A 23,694-nucleotide genomic window follows, 5' to 3' on the forward strand; every position below is an offset into this window, starting at 1 on the left:
GCAACCTGATGACATCAACCCACAAAAAAGATAAATAGTGTCGAGGCACACAGTGAGGAACATCATCAATAAGGAAAGCTAAGCAGAATGAGGGGGTAGGGCAAGATCTAGGAATCTGTATTTCAGCATCCACTGGGTGGTCCTTTTTAGCTTCTGATCTCCCGTGGAAAAGAAGGACCACGGGAGGTGAGTTGGTGCGTGGGATACAGGTAGCTGCCAACTGAATTTGATGCCTGGGATCTACGTGATGGAGGAAGAGGATGAAATGCCAAAAGTGGTCCCTGGAAACGGTCCTAAGTGAGATGTCTGTATGGAAGCCCTCCCCTCCGGGTCCCGGGAACTAAGCAGAAGAGGAGGTGGAAAGACTGGGAGAGCCAAAAGGATGGAAGACGGCAGAGAAACAATGTCTTCTCCACACAACAAGGCTGGTGCACATATGAACTCACAGAGATTGTAGCAGCTTACATGGCCTGCACAGGTCCAAACCATATGGTGTTGCAGCACTGCGAGGGGAAAGTGGACATGAACCCCGACTACTAACGCAAAACTATGACCAATCGACAACTTCTCACAAAGAAAACAATTAGAGATTTTCCCCCCTCAGTGGAGTCTCAATGGATATACAGCTCACACTTAAGAGCAGGGGCCATGCCCAGGAGATGGCCAACACAAAACAAGCTCTGGTATTTTTGGAAATGCCTTTGGTCTCATGTTGTCTTGTCTGGGCACTTTTCACCCTACTGGTCTTTTGCTTGTATGCGATGGCTTCCAATTTTGTGTTTTTGTGGTGTTTGCTTGTACGGATGTGTATGCCTTTGCATGTATATGTTTCTTATGGTTTTTCTCTGTTTTTAACATCTTGGTTGATTGGTTGGTGGTTGGTTGGTGGTTGGTTTTTAATTTGTCTGTTTTTTAAAGAGAAAGAGAAAAAGTAAGTCATGGAGTTGGGTGAGTGGGGAGAATCTGGGAGGTGAAGATAGAGGGGAGGGGAAACGGTGATCAGAAAGCATCATATATAGTTTTTATAAAATAAAAGTTTGTCTATGAATTCCACAGCTGTACTATGCCATGTACAAACAAACAAACAAAAACACATGTCATTTTAACTTTTTAAAAGAAGAAGTCAAAAGAAATCAGGGAGTTGATACATTCCCTCCCTCCTGATTCCACCCAGCTCAGAAAATTCAGCCCTGAGAGAAGTTTCAGTCTGCCTCTGAAACCCAGAAGTAATTACAAATCCTTCTTTACATTTACTACAAGAAGCAGATAGTGTCAGCATTGTGATTCTAAAGGATGTTCTTGGCTGCAGGAGCCCTGAGCAAAAGATAGCAGTGTCTCTCTCTTTCAAAGCTCCCCCTCTTGCTCAATTCCTCGACCTCTTTTAAAAGTTCATCCCTTTTCTTTTTTCTTTAAGAAAAAAAAACTTTCACTTTTTCTTTTTTGTTGTTGTTGTTGTTGTTGTTGTTGTTGTTGTTTTTAACTTTTTTTTATTAACTTGAGTATTTCTTATTTACATTTCAAGTGTTATTCCCTTTCCCGGTTTCCAGACAAACATCCCCCTCCCCCCTCCCCTTCCTTATGGGTGTTCCCCTCCCCATCCTCCCCCCATTGCCGCCCTCCCCCCAACAATCTAGTTGACTGGGAGTTCAGTCTTAGCTGGACCCAGGACTTCCCCTTACACTGGTGATCTTACTAGGATATTCATTGCTACCTATGAGGTCAGAGTCCAGGGTCAGTCCATGTATAGTCTTTAGGTAGTGGCTTAGTCCCTGGAAGCTCTGGTTGCTTGGCATTGTTGTACATATGGGGTCTCGAGCCCCTCCAAGCTCTTCCAGTTCTTTCTCTGATTCCTTCAACGGGGGTCCCGTTCTCAGTTCAGTGGTTTGCTGCTGGCATTCGCCTCTGTGTTTGCTGTATTCTGGCTGTGTCTCTCAGGAGCGATCTACATCCGGCTCCTGTCGGCCTGCACTTCTTTGCTTCATCCATCTTGTCTAATTGGGTGGCTGTATATGTATGGGCCACATGTGGGGCAGGCTCTGAATGGGTGTTCCTTCTGTGTCTGTTTTAATCTTTGCCTCTCTATTCCCTGCCAAGGGTATTCTTGTCCCCCCCCCCTTTTTTTTCTTTTTTCTTTTTTTCGGAGCTGGGGACCGAACCCAGGGCCTTGCGCTTGCTAGGCAAGTGCTCTACCGCTGAGCTAAATCCCCAACCCCTCTTGTTCCCCTTTTAAAGAAGGAGTGAAGCATTCACATTTTGATCATCCGTCTTGAGTTTCATTTGTTCTAGGCATCTAGGGTAATTCAAGCATTTGGGCTAATAGCCACTTATCAATGAGTGCATACCATGTGTGTTTTTCTGTGATTGGGTTACCTCACTCAGGATGATACTTTCCAGTTCCAACCATTTGCCTACGAATTTCATAAAGTCATTGTTTTTGATAGCTGAGTAATATTCCATTGTGTAGATGTACCACATTTTCTGTATCCATTCCTCTGTTGAAGGGCATCTGGGTTCTTTCCAGCTCCTGGCTATTATAAATAAGGCTGCGATGAACATAGTGGAGCACGTGTCTTTTTTATATGTTGGGGCATCTTTTGGGTATATGCCCAAGAGAGGTATAGCTGGATCCTCAGGCAGTTCAATGTCCAATTTTCTGAGGAACCTCCAGACTGATTTCCAGAATGGTTGTACCAGTCTGCAATCCCACCAACAATGGAGGAGTGTTCCTCTTTCTCCACATCCTCGCCAGCATCTGTTGTCCCCTGAGTTTTTGATCTTAGCCATTCTCACTGGTGTGAGGTGAAATCTCAGGGTTGTTTTGATTTGCATTTCCCTTATGACTAAAGATGTTGAACATTTCTTTAGGTGTTTCTCAGCCATTCGGCATTCCTCAGCTGTGAATTCTTTGTTTAGCTCTGAACCCCATTTTTAATAGGGTTATTTGTTTCCCTGCGGTCTAACTTCTTGAGTTCTTTGTATATTTTGGATATAAAGCCTCTATCTGTTGTAGGATTGGTAAAGATCTTTTCCCAATCTGTTGGTTGCCGTTTTGTCCTAACCACAGTGTCCTTTGCCTTACAGAAGCTTTGCAGTTTTATGAGATCCCATTTGTCGATTCTTGATCTTAGAGCATAAGCCATTGGTGTTTTGTTCAGGAAATTTTTTCCAGTGCCCATGTGTTCCAGATGCTTCCCTAGTTGTTCTTCTATTAGTTTGAGTGTATCTGGTTTGATGTGGAGGTCCTTGATCCACTTGGACTTAAGCTTTGTACAGGGTGATAAGCATGGATCGATCTGCATTCTTCTACATGTTGACCTCCAGTTGAACCAGCACCATTTGCTGAAAATGCTATCTTTTTTCCATTTGATGGTTTTGGCTCACTTTTTCTTAAACCAACTTGAAGCATCCATCCATTCAGAAACTAAAACCTGCCCATCCCAACCACTAACCCATCCTTTCCTCCTCAAGTCTGATTGTACTGTGATGTGAAAGTTATATGGAGCAGGTCAGGACACCTGACCTCAGCCTGTCACCAAGTTGGGGAATCATAGACACCTTTATACAGATCAATAGGGTTACAGTTAGGGTTAGGATGGGCCCATATCTGCCAGGGCTTCTTCAAAGGCCTCTCTTATCTTTCCAACTGTCTTAGTAATCACACACACGCGCGCGCCCCAAGACCTTGCAGGCTACCATTTCTTTCTCCTGAAACAGGCTGTTACCAAGGTGTCCAAGCACACCATTAGGGACAGAGATAAAATAAAAAAGCTACGACCTGCCCTGGAGCACTCTGACCTCAGGAGCTGGGCAGGTGAGGCCATCGACAAGCTTCGGGACCTGAGCTTGGATCCTCAGTACACATGTAAACATCCAGGCATGGCCTCTGTGAACCCAGTACTGTGGAGGCTGAAATGGGTAAATTCTGGGATCTCACTGGCCAACCAGTCTAGACAACCAGTGAGCTCCAGCTTCAGTGAGAGATCCTGTCTGAAAAAATACAGTGTAAAATAATTGAGGAAGACACCTCTGGCCTCATAGCCTCATGTTCTAAGAATGCCTTCCCTGGGGAGATAGAAACAATGTCCACCCACTCCATATAAGGTCCTAAAGGCCAACTAAAATATGCTTCCTCCAAAGTTCAACCTGGAGAGCTAGTGCATTTCTTGTCTTACTTACAGAGCATGGGTAATGGGTTACTTACAGGAGCATTGGTGACCCCAAAGTACCCACACTGGAAAGACTTTACCCAGCCTAATGGTTTCCCATCTGCATAGATGGACACCCTCCCCACCCCACCCCCTTAATAAACATGTTTTAGTGTGGTGGTTTGAATAGGTTTGACCCCCAACCCCGTGACTCATGTGTTTGAATGTTTGGCCCATAGGATGTGGCACTATTAGGAGGAGTGGCCTTATTGGAGGAAGAGGAAGTGTATCACTGTGGGGGGTCGGTTTTGAGGTCTCTGTGCTCAAGCTCTGCCCAGTGTGACAAGTGAGCCTCCTCTTGGCTGTCTCCTCCTGGATGCCTTCAGAACAAGATGTAGAACTCTCAGCTCCTCCAGCACCATGCCTGCCTGCACGCTGCCATGCTTCCACCATGATGATAATGGACTGAACCTCTGAAACTGTAAGCCAGCCCCAGTTAAATGTGTGCCTTTTATAAGAGTTGCCTTGGTGTCTCTTCACAGCAGTGGAAATCCTAAGACACCAAGCCTATGAACTCTAGCACCTGAACCCTGGTGGCTAAAGCTCTGAATGGTTAGAGCCAAATTCTATCCAAATGTGAAGCTTGGAGGAGTGGTTGGAATCTCGAATGAAGATCCAATAACCTTTACTACTTCTTCTTTCTCTGAATGAATGGCAACCATCAACGGGCACCCCCCTGCTGCTGGTCTCTTACAAGCCCAGATGATCTGGCAAAGGCTGTTTTCCTCAATAGACTACATTCTATAATAACCTCACATATGTACGTATGGGCAAACACACACACACACACACACACACACACACACACAGATTTACAGCAGAACACTGCCTCTTTTTTTAGACAGGATCTTGCTATGTAAAGCAGGCTGCCTTCAAATTTACAATGATTCTCCTGCCTCAGCCTCTCCAAGTGGTAGAATTACAGGTATGAGCCATTCTGCTAGGAACTCTGTTTGTCTTTCTGTACACCAGGCTAGAGAGAACAGGATGTAAAAACAGGTCAGGTACATAGGGCACAGACCCGCAAAAGCATACCTGTGTCTGCTCCAGGGCAGAGGAGGGCACTGGGCATCCTGCTCTGCTGCCCTCTATATTATTCCTCAGAGACAGGATCTCTCACTGAAACTGGAGCTTGACTGGTGGCCAGCAGGCTCCAGTCATCTTCCTGTCTCCATCTCCCAGAAATCTAAGGTTATTAATGCATGCAGCCCAGTCAAAGTTCTGACATGGAGGCTGGGATCTGAATTCAGACCCTTACGATTGAGCATCAAACTTACCTACTCTGCCGTCTCTCCAGACTTGAAAAGTAATTTTAAAAGGTTATTAGGAATATAAAAGCTAGGGTAACTGCATATATACATACACATATATACACATACATACATACATCATACATACATCATACATACATACATACATGCATACATACATCCATACATACATGCATACATGCATACATAGGGGATAGAGAGATGGCTCAGCAGTTAATAGCTCTTGCTGCTCTTGCAGTGGATCTGCTGAGTTTGGTTCCCAGCACCCACATCAGTTATCTCACAACCACCTTTATTTCTGGCTTCAAAGGATTTGACCCTCTCTTCTGGACTCCACAGGCATTCGCACAAACATGCATATACATGCACACAAACAAACACATACACATAAACAAAAAGTAAAATCAACCTTTTAAAAAATATTGGAATAAAAAAAGTTTTTTTTTTCAAGAACAGACCTGTTGAGAATCCTCAGGCACTGACCTCCTAAACATGGCTCCTGCCCTCATATCCAATATCTGGTCCATGGGCCCCACAGTTGTGGCCTGACCCTCTGAAGACTGAGCAAATAAACCTGAATAATTATCTAGATTTAACCCATTCTACCTGCTCAGACTCATATTCTTCCACTTTACTGTAAAAAGAAAGGGGGCACCAATTTCAAAGCTAGAGATAACGGCTCTGATGTGTGGGTCACTATGGTAACTCCGGGTGAAGTGTGGTGCCATGTGTGCCGATCACCAACTAGTCCTGACCTAACTTCTACCATGACTCACCCCATAAGATCCCAAAGCCCTAGCCTTGAGGAAGAAGATTCAAGAACAGCTTTCTTGTCTTCACCCCAAACTTTTGCAAACACAGGCTCGGTTTGGTAACGCGGCTGGATTTGGCTCCTGTGTTGGCACAGAAGTGCCCTTTTACTATCTGGGGTGGAATTGCTTTAGCTGGGAAGGCAGGGAGTCTCCTGTTCAAGACAAAGGCTCCAAGATGCACGCCACGACTGATGACTGACAATAGCTTACTGAGTCAGGGCAGGAGAGATGGTTCAGTTGGCTAAGTGCTTGTCTTGAGGGCACAAGGACCTGAATTCTAGACCCAGAAATTGGGAGAAATGTTTATAATCCCAATGCAAAGACAGGCAGACCCCTGGGCCTCCTGGGCCAGCCAGACTAGCCTATTTGACTTGGTCAGTAAGAGAGTCTGTGTCAAAAACAAGGTAGATGTCAGCCAAGATCATCCTCTGACTTCCAAGTGCACATGAACACACAGGACAATCGGTCCGTGCCCATTGCTTTGTCCTTGCTGTTGGCTGGGGAAGGTCAGAAGAGAAAACTACTGGAGATGAATGTCTTTCATCAGTGTCTTCTGTGGGCACATCATGGCTACATTTTTCTTTTTTTTTTTTTCTTTTTTTTTTTTTTTCTTTTCGGGGCTGGGGACCGAACCCAGGGCCTTGCGTTTGCTAGGCAAGCACTCTACCACTGAGCTAAATCCCCAACACGGCTACATTTTTCTAAGCCATAACTACCTTTGAGGATAGCATCTAGATAATAGCTACCCAGAATAGGAAACCAAACCTCAGAGGAAAGAGTTACCAGTAGGGCGAACACCCAGGTTCTGGCCCAGGGAACCCACAGTTGCACTCTCTCCACTCGAAGTCTACCAGAGAGCATATATCACCTGAGGAGCCTATCTAGGAACTCCTGGATTCAGAAACTGACCACCTTTGAGTGAAGATGACAAGGAGTGGATACGAATGTCTTCTTCTCTCTGCTTCATGTTCTATGCTCAGGAGTTGGGGGTGGGGTCATCTCAAACCTGACAATTCAGCAGAGCATGTAATATTACCAGTGCCCAGGCCTAACACAGACCAATGGATAAGTCAGAGTCTGGGGATCCAAGGACTCTAAAACCCAGACACTCATATTTGTTAAAACTCCATTGATGTTTAATAAGAAGCCAAGACTGACCTCCAGTGAAGGCAAAAGGGTTGTAGGTGGAGTGACCTGGAAGACATCTTGTCTATAAAACTGTCGTGCTGGAGGATGTTCTGCTGGGGGCCTGGATTCTGCAGCGGTTGTTTTGGGTTGAATAACTCTGACCCCAGCTGCCTTCCGAGCTGGAGAGGATGTTTAAAATTACAGCCAGACATTCTGCTTTCTGACTCAAATGCCCTTCAACTGCAGGCTAGGTTTTCCTCCCCTGTGGATGCCCATGAAATGAGGACTCAAAGAAAGGCACCCCGGATGCCGGGTACCATGTCCTGAGATGCTTAAGCAAAGATGCGAAAGACGGGAATGTGTTTTGTCAAGTGGCCAGGCTGTGGAAGGTGATGTTTCCTATGAATGGCTGAAAATACCATTCACAGGTCTAAGAAAAGCATAGAAAAATCAACTGTTTCCTTCTTTTCTTAAAACTGTTACAAGAATTTTGACACTTAGAGAAAAATCTTTCATTTCCAAAGGAAATGTCAGCTCACTGAATTAGCAAACATTTGTTTCAGAATAGAAGAGCAAAAGTTGTAATAGTTAATTTGTGGTTTTAAAATTCTTTGACATGATAGCCCTAGTAGACAGAAAACCTGAACCTTGTTTAGTGAAGGAAAACAACCAGACACTGGTTTAACTGGCAAAACTTGATCTTACACAAGGAAAAAAATAAGGTCTTTTTGTGATACTTTCTATTCGTGTCCCACTTTACATTGTCCCAAATATTTCAAAGAGCCATTCTTTTTTTTTAAGTGTTTATTTATTTTAAGTATATGAGTACACTGTCTTCAGACACACCAGAAGAGGGTGTCAGATTTCATTACAGATGGTTGTGAGCCACCATGTGGTTGCTGGGATTTGAACTCAGGACCTCTGGAAGAGCAGTCAATGCTCTTAACCATCTCTTCCAGCCCTCAAGAAGTCATTCTTATGCCTGTAATCCAATACTAAGGAGGCTGAGGCAGGAGGAACCCAAGTTCTTACACAGTCTGTGCTATATAGTGAGACTGTCTCAGGGTGGCAGAGACGAGATAATTCAGTGGAGAAAGACACTTGCCACCACACAACCTGAGTGTGGCCAACCCCTGGGACTCACATCCAGGAAAGGTAGAACTGACTTCTGAAAGTCCCCTTCTGACCTTCCCACCACCACGTAAATGAATGAAGGCATAAAAACGATCATTATCTCTATTCTCATCCTTGTCTTTATTCTTCTGAGAGTCTCATTTGTTCCTGGAAAGAAAATATGGCAGGTAGTAGTCATCCATTTCAGAGATAGGAACATTGAGGTTTAGGGACAGGGAGCGCAAAACGATTCCTAGAGAAAGCCAGAAAGAGAGAACGACACTGCAATTGACTGCTGTTAGTTTGCAAATACCACAAAAAAGGGCGTGCTCTCTCAGACTCCCACATGTGCGAGTGTGTGTGTGCATGAGTGTTAAGAAGCCCAGTAAAAAGGGCTGATGAAACACAAAGAATCGGACCCCTTAGCTAGAGCGAATCTCAGACAGAAGCTGGAGTATCACTCTGTCCACAGATGGCGTAAGATCTGCAAGACTGTTTCCATCCACAGCGACACCACAAAACAATCAGTCAGACGCGGCTTTGTTCGCCTGAAACATTGTTTTGACTGAGCATACTTGATCGGAAGAGGAGGTTCTAGAATCAGCTTAGTGAGTACCATTCACTTAAATAAAAAGCGGCCATTACGTGTCCCTCTTTTTCTCCATGTGCAGAAATTGATACAATTCTGTTTTCATTTCAGAGGACAAGTTCCTTAGGGAATGTGTGATTTAAAAACAAAAAACAAAACAAAACAAAACAAAAAAAAACAAGCAGGTGTCTAACTGCTTGCATATTTGGCAAAGGATTCTTTCATTAAAATAAAATAAACCTTACAAACAAATACAGTCCACATTACTCCCTAGCTTCCATGGCTGCCCCAGTAAAAAGCAGGTAAGAATCCTACCCATGTGCTTAGACCAAAAAGGCAGATGCCCCAGTGCCTCTCATCAGAAGAGGCCAACAGTCCAGACCCTAGAAACCATCACCTTCCTCATCCCCAGCCTCTTGGGGTGGGAGGGGTTGGTGGTTGGTTTGAGACAGGGTCACTCTGTAGCCCAAGCTGGCCGGAGCTCTCTGCTTCCGTTTCCAGAGTAATGAATGACAGGTGTGCACCACCACGCCTAGCTTGTTTCTCTTAGTATCGCTTGCCATTCCAGTAAAGTATTCCAATAGGACCTGTAACCACAATGATTTGAGTGAGCAGGAAAAGAAGGAGACCAGCCTGGGATAATGGAGTTAAGGGGTTGAGCTGCAGACTCATCATTCAGGGACCGGCATGTAACCTCCCATCAGCAGGCATCAAAAGAGGGAGTGCCCAGGTTGCTTATCAGCTTGCCTGGATGTAGAACAGAGAAGGATAACCAGCAGGCAAGCCTCAAAAGCTGCGGACAGTCAAACGCCATGGCCACCAGGCTCTTCATGATGAACACAGCAAGGCAGTTTGAAGAGGAGGAAACCAACCACCTCCACCGCTTCTCATCACAGGTGTGACAGAAGCAGAAGGACTTCAAACCTACACCACCCCATTGCCAGGTCCTGTAAGGCCCCAGGAACATGAAAGACAGCCAATTCATGGTTTATGAGGCTTTGCTATTGTTATTGTTGTTTTGAGACCCCAGAGGTAGTTTATAATGTTGTCATGGGCATGAATTATCTTTGTAGGTGGAGGAGGATGACACTTTTGAAGAGACTCTTCACAGGCAGGTAGATTTCCAATCTCAGTGCTATGCAGTGAGCACTAGGTTTCCACCAAGCACTGGCTAACATCTGTCCCCTTCTCTGTCGCTAACCATGCATGTGTTTCTGGTTTGATTTGGGTTTGGTTTTCCATGCATAGTCTATCGTAGTCCAGCCTGGCCTTAAACTTGCTATGTTGTCACAGATGATCTTGGACTCCTGATCCCCCACCTTCAACTCCCAGGTACTTCTACCACCACACCCAGCACATGTGTGTACGCAGGCTTCTGTTCTTTTGTTTTCTTTTCTTATCCTCTGCTAAGGTTGCCTTCAGTGTATTGTTTTCTGAGACCATAGAAAGCGAGAATAATGAGTCTTACTGTGAGCTCATGAAAGATTCAATTAAAATCGCCAGGAATCAATTTTTTATGGGCTATAAAGCTCCGAATCATCTACTAAGTTCTTCTGAGTAGCTGAGTCTAATCGAGTTCCCACTCTGCTCATCTTTCTTGTTAGACTTGCAGATGCCTTACTCTCCCCAGTCGGCTCTCAGAGCACGTTGTGTTGCTTGCTTCTCCTTGGGTGGGCAGACTCACACAGCCAGACCTGCCCTGAGCAGGAGCTCTAGAAGAAAGCCAACTCTGTTGTGAACCAATTGCTTCTGGAATAGTGACAACCCTTCTGGATTAATTGCCTTAGATTTTGAACCAAATATTTGTGCTTCTCTCTTACTGTCTTTGAATATTTTCTATATCAAAATATTTTTAGAATCACACACACACAAAAAAATGCCAGAGTTGTATTAAAGGTCCAGTACCTAATTAGCTTTCTCTCCTTACTTAAATTGGTATCTCTCTTCTCCTATCTGCTTCTATTTCACTATGTGTCTAAACCACCTATTTCTCTCAAAGAAGGAACCCAGGCATGCAAACATAGAGGGAGTAAGACATCTCAATTCTTCAAGAAAAGCTATTATCCTCCAGAAGGGAAAAAAAATGAGTGTGAATCCATCCTCTGGCTTCAACCTACCCGTCTCTCTTTTACAAAGGGCAGACTTTGTTCCCTATGGTTTGGATGGCTCTATGAGCTATTTCCTCACAAGAATGCTGGTGTCTAAAGTCTGCTGGATGTTCATACCACACAAAATCTCATCATTGTCCTCTCCTTTCCTTTGAGGGAATTAACACTTGCTGAAACCAGTTAAAGCATAGAAAGAGTAGGTCTCCAATTTTTGCCCCTGTAGGGGGAAAAAATGTAATAGAAAAAAGAAAAGCTGTCTGCCAAGGTCAACCCTCTTTATCCCACCCACCTCTGTTTAAACGAATGAACGTCTATCCCACAGGAAGGGTGGCCTCCTCCTCATTTAAAAGTAGAGCTGCTCTGCGCAGTCTTAAAGTCTTCAATCCGCGCATTAATCTATACAAAACAAACTCCTCCACCCTCATTGTAATAAAGAAAGCCGACCCCATATACGTTCCATTTTCCCGTGGTTTAATCTAGCTGTTTCAGATCAATGCGGTGTGTGTGTCTGTGTGTGTGTCTGTGTGTGTGTGTGTGTGTGCGCGCGCGCGCGCGCGTGTGCGTGTGTGCGTGCGTGTGTGTGTGTGTGTGTGCGCGTGTGCGTGCGTGTGTGTTTCATCTTCCCAGAGGATCAGCTGTGCACACACAACGAACTACCAATTCAACACTGAAAACTGAGCTTTAACACACTGGGAAAAGCGGCGTTTATTTTCTGTCAGATCCCTCTTGGACATTTCCAGTTCAAGGACGGTTGGTTGCTGGCCACCTCCCATCCTTCACAGGGTCACAGCTTCCTCAGACTCCCCAGCGCCCTGCTTCTGTCCTGGCTGCCAGTGCGGCCAGCCAGAAGGGCGACTCCGCAAGCCCCAGCTTGATGCCCTCGAATGTCTCCACCTGTTCCAACATCACCACCACCCAAGCTCAGAAAGGGTTGGCCGCAGGCCAAAGGAGGCAGCTGTCCTCTCAGCCTCCGGCTGCCTTCCCGGTGGAAGAAAGGAAAGAAAGTGCCCCACCACCTGGCACAGAACCCACTATCCTGCCCCCCACGTAATGCATTCTTGACCCACGCCGGGTCCAATAGAACCAGGAACAGAGCCCAGCTGGACATTGAACCCACAGGGAACTCCCAGAACTGACTTTTCTGCTCTGTCTCACTAGGCACCAAGCCGATGCTCTGCCTGGGCCTCCAGGAAGGGGCGCGCCACTTGGTGGCCAATGACAGACCCATGAGTACCAAGGATGGGGTGGCTGCCGGGCCCTTGAGCACAGGACACGCCCCGAGCGCCCTAGCTAGCATTGCCTAGGAACTGAGATGGACAGCAGAGCCTCACTTGAAGGGTGGCACTCAGGTCTGCATCTACAAACTCCCTTCCTAAAGTAACAGAAGCTATTATGTGGAGTACTGGAACCCTAGCTGCCGAAGTGTCTCTGGGCGGCCGTAGTGTCCACTTACCTGGCAGTCGGTGCCAGAAACCCCAGCGGGACAGGTGCAGCTGTAGCCGGGCTCAGCATCGACCGCAGGATGCTCTTGGTCGGTCACCGAACGCGGAGTGCACACGCCCCCGTTCCGACAGGGTTGCGAGGCGCACGGTCCCGGAGCAGGCAGGGGCGCGGCGGGCACCGGGCTGGCCAAGCAGCTGCTTTGGGGCCCAGCACCCAGCAGCAGCGGCAGCAGGGCCAGCACGGGCAGCAGCGGGGCACCGGGCGCCTGGGCGCGGCGGGGAGGCATAGCGAGCCTAGAGGACGCAGAAGCTGGAGCGGAGCTGGGCGCGGTGGCGGCGGCGCTGCTAGCGGCGGAGATGGCGGTGGCAGCGGCGCCAGTGGCTGGTGCTGCTCAGCGGGACCGGACGCCTCCTGCAGCTGCGGGAGCCCGTGGTTCCCCGGGCAACCGCGGGCGGGGCCGGGGGCGGGGCCCACGAAGGCTGGGTGCCCGGCGGGTGGACCCGGGATGGGAACCCTTCTGCTCCGCGTCTCAGCAAGTTGCAGGAAGACTGTCCTCGGTCCCCAGCCTCAAGGGGTCAGAGTCGTGGGTGTGTCCAAAGGAAGGCAGAAAGGCACAGAGGTGGGGGTTCTCGGCTGGGAGAGGGGAGAGAGGCGATGCTGGGGTGGAAAGTGAATGGAGAGGCGCCGGCAGCCTGGAGAGACCGCTTCAGATGGCTCGCAACTGCCACTCACGACCTCTTGGCGCAGAATCTGTGAGACCGCAGCGGGACCGGCCTGACCTTATTCTCACGGGTGCTCCACCCGCTCCCACAATACTTGTCCCTGTCCCCAGCACTCACAGCTCTCTCGCGCCACCAGCGAACCCAGCGGACCTCTCAAGGACCTGACCTTGTACAGCCAAGATCGGGGCCCTTGTCCTTGGTGCTGAACCGTCAGTTTCCTCGCCTGGCCTTGCCCAGCTCGCAGCTCACAAGAGCTGAAAGAAGCTTGGGGTGGCGGAAAGTGGGAAATCAGAGTATCCGACCCTATTTTAAAATACAGGATAAAACTGAGACCCATACAGTCTGGGTCCCCTCCCAGAACACTGTGGGAACCCTCGTGCCCTTTCAGCAGACATTTGCTACGGAACTCTTCAGGGAAGGAGATTTCACAGTGACCTACTTCGAGAGCTTTTGTATCCTCCCAGTTAGGCTGCTCCCGGTGTGGCAGAGACGGAGGTCAAATCCGCTGGGCAAAACTCAGTAGGCTTTGTCCCCACTCATAACCGCCTTTCACGACCTCCACTCTGCATAGAATCTCTAAATCTAGTTACCCCTGTCTATGCGAAATTTAAAAGGAGGAGGAGTAGCCGGCCAGGATGGCTCGCATAGTCGGTATCCCTAGTAGTCAGAAGACTGATAGAGTCAGAAGTCTCAAGGTATGTCTTGGCTACCTAGGGAATTCAAGGCCAACTTGGGCCATGTGAAACCCTGAAGAAGACAAGAGAAGAGGAAGAGATGGAAAGGAGGAGGGAGAGAGAAGGGAAAAAAGAAAGGAGAGGGAAACGGAGAAAGAAGAATAGGGAAGACGAGAGAAGGAAAAAATTACTCTTTTGCATTAACAGACTAGGCAAATTTTCTAGAGAACACAAAAGGATTTTGTAAAACACTGGGCTAATAAGAAAGTAGAGACTTCATGAGAGGCTTATAGATGCTACAGATCTAGTGACCAGGGGCTGTTGAAAGCCCCCTAGTGGAATCAGAAGGAGAACTGCCTGGTCTTATTCAAGCCTGTTTAGATCTCAAATCACAAACCCCTGTTTTAGAAGATACCTAAAATTCCTGTGCTATAGGGTGACCCCCAAAACCTAGACAGATCTGTCTCCAGCAGTGATGTGAACTCCAATGGTACCTGCATTTCCCTCCCACCTGCTGGCATTTTACTTGAAACCTCTTCTTAAAGTCCCAATGTTGTGCCACTCCAGCGCCCTCTGGTGGCCCTGGTGTCATCATTCAGATGGCTCTTGTGCTCTGGGCCATTACCAGAAGTTAGAGGAACTTCTCCCTCCTAGAGTAACAGATAGAGCTGTTCATTTCCTTCTACCACGATACAAACAAACGAAGTCAAAGAACATATTTTTTAATCAAAAAGGTTGTGAAAAATTAAAGGCACATTTCTGTTTGTTAAGTTTTTGCCTAAGCAAACCCTTTTTTTTAATTTCTTAACACTTTGAAATAGGGGACCTAAAGAGCACATCTGATGCCAATTTCTGAGTTTTGTAGGCAACGTCACTGGGGTTTGTCTGGTTTTTATTAAAGTATTATGTCTTTATTTTTTAAGGGCATATTTCAGGGATGAAGCACATTGTCATACCATTTTGTCTAGGCTACATGCTAAATCTTCCAGTTATCAGAGGACTCTTCCAGCTTTACTCATGAACTAAATTTGCCTGAAAGACATAATAAAACATTGATTCACCATGGATAAGAAGAACTGACAGACCAAAGAAAAGATTCCATCCAAGTCCAGCTTCATCAAGCAATAAATTAATTGGGGTTATTTACAGGGATATCAGTGGCACGGCTATGCTACCAGCAAGTCACCTGAATGACAGCTATACCACAGAGGTTTCCCACTCTCTTTGATCAATTGTCCAATTCTCATATAGTGGCAATTGAACTCTCAAGGAAGGGGAGCCCATGAGCTCCCCCTGCATCTTCCCTCCCTCCACGATAGATTATTAATAGATCACATCTTATGTGGGATACCACAGCTGATTTGCTTCAAGACACTGAACATCACATCCAACCCAGAGGAGACAGTTATGCCTGTGAACCACATGTGCAGAATCATGTGGTTGGTCCTGGGGAACAGAACATGAGCTTGTAACTCTTGACCCCAAAGCACCCATGTAGTAAACACCAGGCAAGCATTGCATTGCTATTACTGTTCTGCTCGTCATAAACGTTCCAGGGTGTAGCACAAAATGGACTGAGACAATAGAGGAGAGTGAAAACCGTCATTTTGCAAGTTTGGAAGGGCATACACAAAGACATGCTGGTCTTGGTCATTGTTCTATTGCTGTGAAAAGACACAATGATCAAGGTAAGTTTTATAAAAGAAAGCATTTCATTGTGGACTTGCTTATAATACTTTCAGGTGTTAGCTCATTATCATCATGGCAGGTGGTATGGTGGCACAGAGGCAGGTATGGTGATGTAGAAATAGCTAAGAGTTCTACGTCCTGATCTGTAAACAAAGAGAGGAAGGAGGGAGAGGAGAGAGAGAGAGAGAGAGAGAGAGAGAGAGAGAGAGAGAGAGAGACTGGGTTTGGTGTGGGCTTTTGGAACCTTGGAGCCCAACTCCAGTGACATACTTCCTCTGAAAGGCTACAACTCCTAATCCTTCTAATCCTTTCAAATAGCATGACCAAGCATTCAAAACTACAAGTCAATGGAAGCCATTTTTATTCAAACCACAACATGTGGGCTACTGAATTTCTAGAGTTAGTGTAGCCAATGCTGTTTTAACCCATTCTGCTGGTTTGGTAAGGCACTATAGTAGTTCTATTTTTAGTCAAGAATTTGGAGATAAAGCATATAGTTAGAAAGTGCCAGTCAAGTACCACACCAACCTTCCAGGCTGTATTGCTTTTGCATTGTGACCAAATTCCTGGCATAAACAAGGGAGGAGAAGTTTACTGTGACTCGATTTTAGAGATATTTCAGTCTGTCAAGATGTGGAGGCATGGTTATGGAAGTGGATCCATTCGCAATGTAGGGGATCAAACATTAGGGTGTGTAGAACCAGGAAAGGTCTGCCCATAATAAAGCTTATCTCGGGGGTAGGGGATTTAGCTCAGCGGTAGAGCGCTTGCCTAGGAAGCGCAAGGCCCTGGGTTCGGTCCCCAGCTCCGGAAAAAAAAAAAAAAAAGCTTATCTCACTAGCCACGCCCACCTCCTAAAGGTTCTGTAACCTTCAAAATAGCCCCACAAACAGGGGACCCAGTGTTCGAAACATGAGCCCAAGGAAGACACATAGGATTCAAAACATAACATGCATCTACAAAAATATTTAACACTAATCTATAAAAGTATGTAATTTTAAAAAGGTGAGTAATGTTACATTATTTTATTTTATTTTATGTGCATATGCCATAGCATGCTGTGGAGGTTAAAGAGCAAAGATGCGGGAGTTGGTTCTCTCCTTCCACCTCTGGGTCCTAGGAATTGAACTCAGGCCATCAGGCTTGGTGGCAAGCTCCTCTACTCCACATAACTCCAGAGGCTGGAAAGTTCAATAGCAAGGTGCCAGTATCCAGGGCCTTTGTTTTGTATCATCATCACATGATAGGAAGTGAAAAGGCAAGAGAGTACAAAAAGGAGCCAAACGCATGCTTTCACGAGAACACTGATTCCACCCATGAGGACAGAGACTTCCTAGTGTAACGACTTCTAACTGTTCCACCCCTAACACAGTAGGAGCAGGAACTGAATTTCAATATAAGTTTTGGAGAAGACAGATATTAAACCTAGTGCCTCTTTCACTTCATTTTGTTTTGTTTGTTTGTTTGTTTGTTTGTTTGTTTGTTTTATAAAGAAGATATATCTTTAATCCCAGCACTAGGGAGGCAGTGTTCGAGGCCAGCATGGTCTACAGAGCAAGGCCAGGACTTCACAGAGAAACCCTGCCTTAAAAAAAAAAAAGAAAAGAAAAAGAAAAAGAAAAAGAAAAAGGAGGAGGAGAGAGAAAGAAAGGAAGGAAGGAAGGAAGGAAGGAAAAAGAGAGAAAGGAAAGGAAAGGAAAGGAAAGGAAAGGAAAGGAAAGGAAAGGAAAGGAAAGGAAAGGAAAGGAAAGGAAAGGAAAGGAAAGGAAAGGAAAGAGGTTGAGCAAGCCATAAGGAGCAAGCCATTAAGCAGCACTCCTCCATGGCCTCTGTATCAGCTCCTGCCTCCAGGTTCCTGTCCTATGTGAGTTCCTTTCAACTTCCTTTGATGAGAAACTGTGATGTGGAAGTGTAAGCTGAATAAAAACTTTCCTCTCTAAGTTTTGTTTGGTTTGGTTTTTGTTTTTCCATTTTGTTTATTTGTTTGGGGGTATGTGTGTGTTTGTTTGGCCATGGTGTTTAATTGCATCAATAGAAACCCTAACTAAGGCAAAGGGAAAGACAGTGCACTGAGGAAGTCAATCTTTATTCTAGGCTAGGGAGGAGCAGACACAGAATATCCCCCCCACCAAATCTCTGAATTTGCAGTTAGTATTTTCATCTCTTTCTCAGCACTTTTTCTGTGCTCTGAAGTCTTCACAAGCTAATCAGACCAAAACCCACCATAGATATAAAAATATGATGCAAGGGGGTGGTTTTAAATGTAATTCAAGACTTTCGCCAAGAAATGCCACAGTCAAAGGAACCATAACAATTATCATATGCCTGTACTAGCCACTATCCGATTAGTCATTTGAGCATCTTAGCACAGTCAGGTTAGCTCAGTCTGAATTATCATTGAACAATTCCTCTGTGCTGTCCAACACAAGTTCTTTCTTAATGTTCTTCCTCTTAGGATTGTTCTGACTTGAATTAAACCACTGTTCTGGCAGCTGTTTAAAGTAATTTCTCATACATTATCATTCTCCCATTGATTGGATCTTGGGCAGGTTTACATGTGAAGTCTTGAATATAAAAAAGCTGAAGGAACCAGACCTTTCCTATATAAATATTTCATAAACCACTTGAAGCACCACCAAATGGAAATCAGACCTTCCAGACACTCGAAAACAGGGTAGTTACTTTAAACTCAGTAACTGCTTTTAGTCCCAACATCTTATTATGCCCTACTAGAACTCAGCAATTCTCCAGGAAGGACTTGATCCCGGTGTCCTACAGCGAAGAAGGTACAGTTCAAACCCACCTCTGCTGTGCTAGGAATGACTCCAGTCTTTGAATTTTCCAAGGTCTTCGCTGCCATGGGAAATAGTTCATGCTTTTATTGTTCTATGGAGGATGCTTCCATTAATGGCCAAAACTAAGAATTTCTACGTGCACACAGACATCTAGAAGTTTGCTGCTTCAGGGTGGTTCTCCTGGGTTCCAAGAGAATGTCCTGAGAACATCTGAACTCTCCAAGCAACACTACCACCAATGCTGCCCACAGTGGGGCATCTGCTGTGCACACCCGCCTTCCCTCCCCCCTGGATAGGTGGCTCCAGTCCTGTTACAGAGGAACAAGTCCTATTGTTTCTAAGCCCATTCACATGTCATCCATTCCAACACTCAGCAAATCTAATGCTGGCCTGGCAGGTCACATGGCTTGGCAGGCAAAGGCACCCAATGCCAAGCCGGACAACCTGAGCTCAGTCCCAAGGATGCACACAGTGGAGACAGAGAACTGCCTTGCACGAGTCGTCTTATAATCTACACACACAGCATGGCAAAATGGGAGGGCACATGAGTGCATGCACACATGCACACACACACACACACACACACACAGAGAGAGAGAGAGAGAGAGAGAGAGAGAGAGAGAGAGAGAGAGAGAGAGAGAGAGAACGCTCAGTAAGCTTGACATAAAGCATTGAGAGAGTGCTTAGGACAGAGGTGGGAAAGTGATAACCTCAGTAGGAGACAGCTAAGCCACCTTTACAGATAAGATCCTGTGACGGGCTATAGAATGGGGGAACCGGGGAAAAGGCTTGACTCTTTAGACTTAGAGGTAAAACTGAAGATTATTTCTACCATTACGGAGGTTCCTTAAGAATGTAGAAGTTAGGGCTGGAGCGATGGCTCAGTGGTTAAGAGCACTGACTGCTCTTCCGGAGGTCATGAGTTCAATTCCCAGCAATCACATGGTGGCTCACAACCATCTGTAATCAGATGCCCTATTCTGGTGTGTCTGAAGACAGTGTATAATAAATAAATAAATCTTTAAAAAAAAAAAGAATGTAGAAGTTAGAACCGCCATAGAATTCAGCTGTCCCCCTCCTGGGTTTGTGCATGGGGATTCTTAACAACATCCATGTACATTGTTGCACTGTTCACAACAGCCAGGAATGGACCTGACTAGACTCCCATCAACAGATGAATGAAGAAAGAAAATACACAGAAAAGCTCCACACACACAACAGAATCTTACGCAAGCGGTTTTGTTTGTTTGGTTGGTTGGTTGGTTGGGTTTTTTTTTTGGGGGGGGGTTAATGAAATCCTGACATTTGCAGGAAAATGTATGCAACTTGAAACAGCAACCCTACAAGAAAGGAACAAGTCACAGAAAGACAAGCACTGCATGCGATGTCTTTCATCAGTGGATTGAAGACAGGATTTAAAACTTCACACGTGGGCTGGAGAGATGGCTCAGCGGTTAAGAGCACCCGACTGCTCTTCCAGAGGTCATGAGTTCAATTCCCAGCAACCACATGGTGGCTCACAACCATCTGTAAAGAGATCCGATGCCCTCTTCTGGTGTATCTGAAGACAGCTATAGTGTACTTATATATAATAAATAAATAAATCTTTAAAAAAAAAATAAAACTTCACACGTGTACATGCATGTGTTTCTGTATGTGTATATGTGTCCCCAACATAGAAGAACATGAGAGGAGGAATTGATCTTAGTGGAGATGGGAATCAGAGAAGGTAATAGAATTCATGTACTGAAAAATCAGGAGGGGAAGAAAAGAAACCAGCCAGAGGGGAAGGGGGACAAAGGAGGGTAATGGGAAGGGGAAGGGGTGGGAACAACATATACCGATGTATATGTATAACGATGTCATAATGGAACCAATTACTTTAGATGATAATCTAAAATATTAAAAAGAAAAACAAAAACGGGGGGCTGACTGAAGACACATCTCTGTTTAATCGCACTCGCTATTATTCCAGAGAGCCTAAATTTGGTTCCCAGCATCTGTGTCGGGCAGCTCACAATTGCCTGGAGATCCAGGTCCAGGAGATCCACTGGACTCCTTTGACCTTCATGGGCACCTGCACTCAGACACATGCAGACTCACACACCCTCTCCTCTCCCTCTCCGCTCCTCTTCTTTCCTCTCCCTTCCCTTCTCCCTTTTCCTCTCCTCTCCTCTACCCTCCCCTCCTCTTTTCTCCACCTCTTCCTCTCCCTCCCTCCCTCCCTCCCTCCTTCCTGCTCAATAAAAATAAAATATTTTTTTAAAAAAGAAAGATGACTTCTAGCTAAAGTAATCTGTGGCTTCTAATTACTTTATCAATAAAAACAGACTCTCATTTTAACCCAACAGAATCATTTCTTTTTCATTTGATCCACACAGTGAATTCTCACTGTACATTCGACAGAGAGCTGCTATGGACCAGCATTGGTGTCCTTGAAGCCCTGTACTCACACAGAAAGGACACTGGTGCCACCGCTGGTGTGCGTCTTTCAAAGGGCGCTAGGGAAGTAAGAGGGTGTGGAGTTTTAAAAGGAAACCTGGACACTGTCTGCCCATCTGCCGGCTCTCCAAGCGCAATCAAGCGCTCAGAAGACAGCCGGTGCGTTTCTGTTTGCTTTAACAATGCACGAGAGAATGCAGCAGTATTTTGTGGGATCTAATTCAATTACAAGGAAAAACTTAGGGGTTGGAAAAGGGCAGAAGTCTCTCCACGTCCCCTTCTCCCAGTGCAGGCTCCAGCTCTCCCGGGTTGCCAGCTCACCCTGGCTGGTGGTGTTCTACAGCACCGGTCCCACGTCACTATGAGATGTGATTGTGGCATCACGTGATCCTTCGTGCGTCAGGAGGCAAGGTGAGATTTGAGCATCCTCGAAAGAACGAGCTGTGAATATCAAAGGGTTTTGGCGCAGCGCCATCCACAGCGCCTACAATCGTTTATCTCGGATGAAGCCAATTTATTTAGAAGCAGATGTCACCAACTGATTAAAAACTTCTCAGCAGCGTAAATTCCATTTGCTGCTGAGATGAAAATTAATAGACACAAAGCAGACGACATTTTTACACACGTGACAGCTCATCAGGGACACTCAGCACGTGCCCAGACATCCACACTGGCCAAGGTGAACCCACTGCTCGCTCCTGCAGCCTCCCTGAGTAAATGCATCTGACTCCCTCCACCTTCTTCTAATATGTCCCTTAATCCTAAAGCTGTCAGGATTCTTTGTCGCTGTCCTACCTGGACAGAGGTTTTTTTTTTTTTTTTTTTTTTTTTTTTTTTTTTGGTTCTTTTTTTCGGAGCTGGGGACCGAACCCGGGGCCTTGCTCTTCCTAGGTAAGCGCTCTACCACTGAGTTAAATCCCCAGCCCCCTGGACAGAGTCTTAAACTGCCTACAGACACTGAAAAAAAAAAAATGACCCACAGAAGGGTGCTTTTATACACACACACACACACACACACACACACACACACACACACACACACACGGGGAGGGGGGGTGTTCCCTAGGGAAAGGCTGAAAAATCTAGCAATCTGTGCATTGAAAGAGACCTTTGTCTAACTCTTAGGTCTGTGAAGCTAACAGAGGAAAAATAGAGACTTTACAGAATTGATTTAGAAAAACCACTAAATCATAGAACAGCCATAACAACAGCAAATTCCACGAAGGGAGAAAACTCGGATTTCCACAATCGATGCGTTGTACTATCAGAACTATCCAATTAAAAAAAATAAAAGATGTGTAAATAATTAGAGAAGATGCTTTGCAGGGACTTGAGAGATGGCTCAGAGGTTAACAGCACTGACTGCCCTTCCAGAGGTCCTGAGTTCAAATCCCAGCAACCACATGGTGGCTCACAACCATCTGTAATGAGATCTGATGCCCTCTTCTGGTGTGTCTGAAGATATATAATAAATCTTTTAAAAAATGTTTTTACAAGGATCCACCTGTAAAAAAAAGAAAGAAAAGATACTTTATACTAGGGTTGAGTGGGGAAGCAGTCAAAATTTGAATATTATACTTAGCAAAGACTTTTAAAGTTACAAAGGTTACATTCAAATACCCAAAAGAAAAGCTATGTCAAGAAATTAAAGTTCTGAGAAGGTTGGGGATTTAGCTCAGTGGTAGAGCGCTTGCCTAGGAAGCACAAGGCCCTGGGTTCGGTCCCCAGCTCAAAAAAAAAGAAAGAAAGAAAGAAAGAAAGTTCTGAGAAAAGTGTCTGATCAAGTAGGGAATATCAGTAAAGAAATGAAAATTATGAAGGAAAGAGAAACAATTTCTAGGGTCAAAAAGTTCAGAAAGTGAAGTGGAAAGCTCATTGGGGTTGGAGAGGAACTCGAAGCTTATTAGAACAAGCAGAATAGGAATTACTGAACCTCAAGACAGGTCAGTTAAGAGGGATAGGAAGAAACGAATAAAGAAAAATTAATAGAGGCTCAGAAACCCTGAGACCTCATGAGAGTCTAATGTATGTATAGTGTGAGTCACAGAGGAGAAAGGAAAGAGGGGAGAAGATGGGATATTTGAAGAAATGTCTCAAACATGTTAAAAGCTTTGCTTCCAAGTCAGCACTAGTGGGAGATACAGACATTCAAGAGTCGGCACTGAGAGAGAGATCTTTGGGTCACTGTGGGTCGTGTCCCCAAAGGGGATTTAGAGAGTCTAGTTCAGTCAACCTTTCTTGTTTTATCCTCTGGCTCATGTTATAAGCAGGTTTGCTCAGCCACAAATGTCTCAACATTGTCACTGGGCACACCCAATGCCTAGCACCATGGGTCCCCCCAGTCATACCGTAAAATGTAAAAAACAAAAATCCTATGAATCAAAGTGAACTTCCACTTTAAAATTTCCTTCAGTTGTATTGTTATAGCTAATAAAAAGCTTGCTAACACGGCAGCTGACTTCACTTCAGAGTCAGTACAGAGCAGTGGATAGCATATTCGAGGTCATGAAAGGAAAAGAGGAACTGGGGAGATGACTTGGTGGGTAAGAGTACTGGCTACCGTTGGAGAGGATCTGAGTTTAGGTCCCAGCACCCACACCAGGCAGCTCACAGCTACGGTGAGGACGACGATCCTGCTCGGGGACTGGAAGTGACTTGGGACATGAGCGGGGTTGGTGCCTCAGCCTCCTAGATACCTAGATA

General features: G+C 45.6%; 1 protein-coding gene across 2 annotated transcripts in view; it reads right to left on the minus strand.

The window, feature by feature from the left end:
* Dner (delta/notch-like EGF repeat containing) overlaps positions 1-13,084 on the minus strand; it is a 302,538-nt gene extending 289,454 nt beyond the window's left edge. Inside the window, exon 1 of one of the 2 annotated variants that reach the window (XR_015628663.1) lies at positions 12,680-13,084. Coding sequence is in view for 1 of the 2 variants with exons in the window: in NM_001399331.1 (NP_001386260.1) it covers positions 12,680-12,955 (276 nt within the window). In the remaining variant the exon portion in view is untranslated. 2 annotated transcript variants of the gene reach the window in all.
* Between the last annotated feature and the right edge of the window lie 10,610 nt (positions 13,085-23,694).

The sequence above is a fragment of the Rattus norvegicus genome, chromosome 9 (genome assembly GCF_021556685.1).
Source record: "Rattus norvegicus strain SHRSP/BbbUtx chromosome 9, alternate assembly SHRSP_T2T, whole genome shotgun sequence".
In the NCBI taxonomy this organism is placed as follows: Eukaryota; Metazoa; Chordata; class Mammalia; order Rodentia; family Muridae; genus Rattus; species Rattus norvegicus.